At 54.3% G+C, this 6288-nt stretch overlaps 1 protein-coding gene across 1 annotated transcript; it reads right to left on the bottom strand.

Annotated features, from left to right (window-relative positions):
• Positions 1–2400: 2400 nt before the first annotated feature.
• Positions 2401–6030, bottom strand: LOC138367420 (uncharacterized). Its single transcript, XM_069329069.1, has 4 exons — positions 5515–6030; positions 5030–5374; positions 4588–4815; positions 2401–2529 (listed from the first exon to the last, which is right to left on the bottom strand). The coding sequence occupies exons 1-4, from the start codon at positions 6028–6030 to the stop codon at positions 2401–2403; spliced, it is 1218 nt and encodes a 405-aa protein (XP_069185170.1).
• Positions 6031–6288: the final 258 nt, after the last annotated feature.

The following is a 6288-nucleotide window of genomic DNA, read 5'->3' as shown; positions in this document are numbered from 1 at the left end:
GCAGGTCTGGGCTCAGCACAGATGTGTGTGCAGGTCTGGGCTCGGCACAGATGTGTGCAGGTCTGGGCTCAGCACAGATGTGTGTGCAGGTCTGGGCTCGGCACAGATGTGTGTGCAGGTCTGGGCTCAGCACAGATGTGTGTGGAGGTCTGGGCTCAGCACAGATGTGTGTGCAGGTCTGGGCTCAGCACAGATGTGTGTGCAGGTCTGGGCTCAGCACAGATGTGTGTGCAGGTCTGGGCTCAGCACAGATGTGTGTGCAGGTCTGGGCTCAGCACAGATGTGTGTGCAGGTCTGGGCTCAGCACAGATGTGTGTGCAGGTCTGGGCTCAGCACAGGTGTGTGTGCAGGTCTGGGCTCAGCACAGATGTGTGTGCAGGTCTGGGCTCAGCACAGATGTGTGTGCAGGTCTGGGCTCAGCACAGGTGTGTGCAGGTCTGGGCTCAGCACATATGTGTGCAGGTCTGGGCTCGGCACAGATGTGTGTGCAGGTCTGGGCTCAGCACAGGTGTGTGCAGGTCTGGGCTCAGCACATATGTGTGCAGGTCTGGGCTCAGCACAGGTGTGTGCAGGTCTGGGCTCAGCACAGATGTGTGTGCAGGTCTGGGCTCAGCACAGATGTGTGTGCAGGTCTGGGCTCGGCACAGATGTGTGTGCAGGTCTGGGCTCAGCACAGATGTGTGTGCAGGTCTGGGCTCGGCACAGATGTGTGTGCAGGTCTGGGCTCAGCACAGATGTGTTAACTCCCGTTACGACGATTATCTTGCCCTATAAAATTTATCGGAAGCCATTGATTAATAATAATTTTGTATGGTATACAGATGTTCCTGCGTACATGTTAAAGGAATGTTACATAATTGTACACGCGTACATGTGTGTGTACTGTGGCAGCCACGTTGGGTTGGTACTCCTGCATCAGGCCGTAACACTACCGTCAGTCTTACCAAAACATAAAACAAAAAAAAAATTAGCTTGTGTAAAGCCGTGAGAAAGAAGCGGGTCCCCGACTTTCACCAGGAGGCTCGCTCGCGCTCTCTCTGTCTCTCTCTCTGTCTCTCTCTCTCTGTCTCTCTGCCTCTCTGTCTCTCTGTCTCTGTCTCTCTCTCTCTCTCTCTCTCTCTCTCTCTCTCTCTCTCTCTCTCTCTCTCTCTCTCTCTCTCTCTCTCTCTCTCTCTCTCTCTCTCTCTCTCTGTCTCTCTCTCTCTCTCTGTCTCTCTCTCTGTCTCTCTCTCTCTCTCTCTCTCTGTCTCTCTCTCTCTCTCTCTCTGTCTCTCTCTCTCTCTCTCTCTGTCTCTCTCTCTCTCTCTGTCTCTCTCTCTGTCTCTCTCTCTCTCTCTCTCTGTCTCTCTCTCTGTCCTCTCTCCCCCTCCCCCCTCCCTCCCCCCCCATCCCGCGCCTGGAGGGGGGGGGGGGGGGGAAGGAGAGGAGGGGCCAGGCCACTAAGACACTGAATCTTCATTTGAAACACTGGCCGTCAGAGGCTCCGTGAGGCGGCCATTACCGCGCCCTGGCCTGGCCACCCCTGGCCACTCCCACCGCCTTTATTATCCCTGTGTGTGTGTGTGTGTGTGTGTTGCGGGCTCCACCATCACGTGCGTGCGGGCGTGCGTGCGTGCGGTACCTGGCCCGGCCGGAGTATTGTGTTACCGGAGAGGCCGGGTCACCATAGCAGGCTCCCGTTGACAACAGGAGTTCCCAGGATACCTGTTGCAGGTGTGCTGGTGAAGGTAGGTCACCTTGCTGCACCTTGGGGGGGGGGGCGGGCAGTACCCGCCGGAAGGGGGGGGGCAGGACCCGCCGGAAGGGAAAGGGCAGAACCCGCCGCCAGGGGGGGGGGGCAGAGAGATAAGAGCACTATATATAGTCTCCTGTAGAAGATGTTCAGCTTAAGCACACAAGTGTTATTTAAACAGTTTTGGAAAAAGTGGGTTAATATCGGACAACCGTAGAGTACCCCCCCCCCCCCCCCCTTCACTATCAGCTTTATTGAAATTATTATTGTTTGCCGAGAATTATTGATATTATCTGTTAATATTATTGCTATAATTATTATTATTATTATTATACTAGAGGTACTAGAGGCGTGTGGAGGCTGGAGTGGACTGGGCGTGATGCGGACTCTCGCCAGAGAACTGGTTGAGACGTAATTTTATTCATGTACACAAATGGAGTCACCAGGGAGACTCTGCCAACATAAACTTAAACATGGATTTGGTGGAGTATAAATGGTGTAGTATTAGTGTGTGTGACGCCAGCGTGTGTGTGGTGTCGTGTGGACACGAGAGCGGTGGTCGCTACCTCACGCTAACATGTTCCGCCATATATTAAACTCTTGAAATTTTGCCCCTATCTGGACAGTGACTAATTTATTTACACTAGGAACAGGTTTGGTAGCTGTTGCTAGTGTAGTGCAGGCTGTTGTTGTTGTTGTTGTTGCTGCTGTTGTTGCTGCTGTTGTTGCTGTTGCTGCTGCTGCTGCTGCTGCTGCTGCTGCTGCTGCTGCTGCTGCTGCTGCTGCAGTGTTGATTCCTGTTGATGATTTACAGAATTCTTTTACTCTCGCAGCCTGGCCTGTGGTCAGCCTTTCCTTGTGCTTGTTTGGTCTGTGAAACTGTCTTGGCAGCCTGGATGCCAAGCCATCATAGCCAGGCTGATCCGGTAACAAGTGCTGCTGCTCTGGTTTACCAGTAGTCGGTTTCTAGGGTTCTACTCTCCTAGCCCGGCCTGGGGCTAGGTTCGTTTGGTGATTAGTCGCTCAGTCAGGCTGTTGCTTGCAGCGGCCTGCAAGTTTGCAGGCTTGCAGCCCCTTTTGATCTGGCACTTCCTGCAGGAATTGATCCAATTGTCTCGTGAAAACATCCACTTTTGTTCCAGCTCTATTTCTTATATTTGGAGAAAAGAGGTTGAAGAGCCTTAGATTGATGATCATAGAGTGCATGTTATGCAGGTGTACCTAAATGTGTTAATAAAAAAAAATTATGCCTGTACAGACATTGCAGCCAAATTAGTGTGTGACAAAGATGAAGTTGAATTAGATCTAGGCATCCCCATCTCTGCTGTCAAAACTGTATTGGTCCAAACACTCAGGTCTGATAGGAGAGAAATTACTGACTCCCAACGACCTGAAAGTACTAGTATAAAAAGCTATGATTTGTTCAGATCTGAAACCTATATCTATGGGCAGCACAAAACGTGGACCAGACTGTGCGACACAGTGGTTGCCAGGATCAGGTTGGGTTACCGTTACCTGTGGCAGGTGGCTACAGGTGACGGATCTCCCAATCCTGAGCACTCCAGGTGCAAACTCTGTGAGCAGGAACTGCGGCATGATCTCCCGCACTACATCACTGAATGCCCAGTTATTAGACCTTTCAGACCAGTTGGCATGAGGTACCTGGAGCTCCGCAATTACTTCATTCCCTCTCGTGTTCTTGAAGATTCTCTCATAATATCCCGGGTCCCGGGTTCGTTCTCGACGCACAATCGAGAATTCCAGGTTCGAATCCCGGGCCGGACAGAAATAGTTGGGCACATTTCCTTTCACCTAATACCGCTGTTCACCTTGCAGTTAGTAGGGAATCATAATTTAGTCAGCTTGTTGTGGGGTTGCATCCTCGACCAGGCCTCCTGGTTGCTGGACTGATCAACCAGGCTGTTGGACGCGGCTGCTCGCAGCCTGACGTATGAGTCACAGCCTGGTTGATCAGGTATCCTTTGGAGGTGCTTATCCAGTTCTCTCTTGAACACTGTGAGGGGTCGGCCAGTTATGTCCCTTATGTGTAGTGGAAGCGTGTTGAACAGTCTCGGGCCTCTGATGTTGATAGAGTTCTCTCTCAGAGTACCTGTTGCTCTCAGAGTACCTGTTGCTCTCTCAGAGTACCTGTTGCTCTCTCAGAGTACCTGTTGCTCTCTCAGAGTACCTGTTGCTCTCTCAGAGTACCTGTTGCACCCTCAGAGTACCTGTTGCTCTCTCAGAGTACCTGTTGCACCTCCTAAGGTAATATTTTGGCTGGTTTTGATCTCGTCTGCAAAGAAAAGTTTGAAACTGTAGTTCGTATTTTTCTCCATGTTAGATATATTAGACGAGGAGCAGTAGTATTGTACGAACAGTACCTTGTGTCCTTGTACTGTCCTTGTGGGCCAGTACCTTGTGGGCTAGCACCTTGTGAGCCAGTACCTTGTGGGCCAGTACCTTGTGGGCCAGTACCTTGTGGGCCAGTACCTTGTGGACCAGTACCTTGTGGGCCAGTACCTTGTGGACCAGTACCTTGTGGGCCAGCACCTTTTGGGCCAGTACCTTGTGGGCCAGTACCTTGTGGGCCAGCACCTTGTGGGCCAGCACCTTGTGGGCCAGTACCTTGTGTCCTTGTACTGTCCTTGTGGGCCAGTACCTTGTGGGCCAGTACCTTGTGGGCCAGTACCTTGTGGGCCAGCACCTTGTGTCCTTGTACTGTCCTTGTGGGCCAGTACCTTGTGGACCAGTACCTTGTGGGCCAGCACCTTGTGTCCTTGTGGGCCAGTACCTTGTGGGCCAGTACCTTGTGGGCCAGTACCTTGTGTCCTTGTACTGTCCTTGTGGGCCAATACCTTGTGGGCCAGCACCTTGTGGGCCAGTACCTTGTGGGCCAGTACCTTGTGGGCCAGCACCTTGTGGGCAAGCACCTTGTGGGCCAGTACCTTGTGGGACAGCACCTTGTGGGCCAGCACCTTGTGGGCCAGTACCTTGTGGACCAGTACCTTGTGGGCCAGTACCTTGTGGGCCAGTACCTTGTGGGCCAGCACCTTGTGTCCTTGTACTGTCTTGTGGGCCAGTACCTTGTGGGCCAGTACCTTGTGTCCTTGTACTGTCCTTGTGGGCCAGTACCTTGTGTCCTTGTACTGTCCTTGTGGGCCAGTACCTTGTGGGCCAGCACCTTGTGTCCTTGTACTGTCTTGTGGGCCAGTACCTTGTGGGCCAGTACCTTGTGTCCTTGTACTGTCCTTGTGGGCCAGTACCTTGTGTCCTTGTACTGTCCTTGTGGGCCAGTACCTTGTGGGCCAGCACCTTGTGGGCCAGCACCTTGTGGGCCAGCACCTTGTGGGCCAGCACCTTGTGGGCCAGCACCTTGTGGGCCAGTACCTTGTGGGCCAGTACCTTGTGGGCCAGTACCTTGTGGGCCAGTACCTTGTGGGCCAGCACCTTGTGGGACAGTACCTTGTGGGCCAGCACCTTGTGGGCCAGCACCTTGTGGGCCAGTACCTTGTGGGCCAGTACCTTGTGGGCCAGTACCTTGTGGGCCAGCACCTTGTGGGCCAGCACCTTGTATGACAGTACCTTGTGGTCCAGTACCTTGTGGGCCAGTACCTTGTGGGCCAGCACCTTGTGGGCCAGCACCTTGTGGGCCAGTACCTTGTGGGCCAGTACCTTGTGTCCTTGTGGGCCAGTACCTTGTGGGCCAGTACCTTGTGTCCTTGTGGGCCAGTACCTTGTGGGCCAGTACCTTGTGTCCTTGTACTGTCCTTGTGGGACAGTACCTTGTGGGCCAGTACCTTGTGGGCCAGTACCTTGTGGGCCAGCACCTTGTGGGACAGTACCTTGTGGGCCAGTACCTTGTGGACCAGCACCTTGTGGGCCAGTACCTTGTGGGCCAGTACCTTGTGGGCCAGTACCTTGTGGGCCAGCACCTTGTGGGCCAGCACCTTGTGGGCCAGCACCTTGTGGGCCAGCACCTTGTGGGCCAGTACCTTGTGGGCCAGCACCTTGTGGGCCAGCACCTTGTGGGCCAGCACCTTGTGGGCCAGTACCTTGTGGGCCAGCACCTTGTGGGCCAGTACCTTGTGGGCCAGCACCTTGTGGGCCAGTACCTTGTGGGCCAGCACCTTGTGGGCCAGTACCTTGTGGGCCAGCACCTTGTGGGCCAGTACCTTGTGGGCCAGTACCTTGTGGGCCAGCACCTTGTGGGCCAGCACCTTGTGGGCCAGTACCTTGTGGGCCAGCACCTTGTGGGACAGTACCTTGTGGGCCAGCACCTTGTGGGCCAGCACCTTCATGACAGTACCTTGTGGGCCAGCACCTTGTGGGACAGTACCTTGTGGGCCAGCACCTTGTGGGCCAGTACCTTGTGGGCCAGTACCTTGTGGGCCAGCACCTTGTGGGCCAGTACCTTGTGGGCCAGCACCTTGTGGGCCAGCACCTTGTGGGCCAGCACCTTGTGGGCCAGTACCTTGTGGGCCAGTACCTTGTGGGCCAGTACCTTGTGGGCCAGTACCTTGTGAGCCAGTACCTTGTGAGCCAGTACCTTGTGGGAC

Source organism: Procambarus clarkii, chromosome 22 (genome assembly GCF_040958095.1).
Source record: "Procambarus clarkii isolate CNS0578487 chromosome 22, FALCON_Pclarkii_2.0, whole genome shotgun sequence".
NCBI classification, from domain to species: domain Eukaryota; kingdom Metazoa; phylum Arthropoda; class Malacostraca; order Decapoda; family Cambaridae; genus Procambarus; species Procambarus clarkii.
Note: the sequence above shows the minus strand (reverse complement) of the source record. Positions and strands in the feature narration are given on the sequence as shown.

Excerpts from the sequence above, each read along its gene's own strand:
- LOC138367420 (XM_069329069.1), bottom strand. The coding sequence starts at position 6,030 with ATGAAGGTGCTGGCCCACAAGGTGCTGGCCCACAAGGTACTGTCCCAC. Across the intron at positions 4,816-5,029 it reads ACAAGGTGCTGGCCCACAAG|GTACTGGCCCACAAGACAGT; the intron begins GTACTGGCCCAC and ends CTGGCCCACAAG. Across the intron at positions 2,530-4,587 it reads ACAAGGTGCTGGCCCACAAG|GAATCAACACTGCAGCAGCA; the intron begins GTATTGGCCCAC and ends AATCATCAACAG.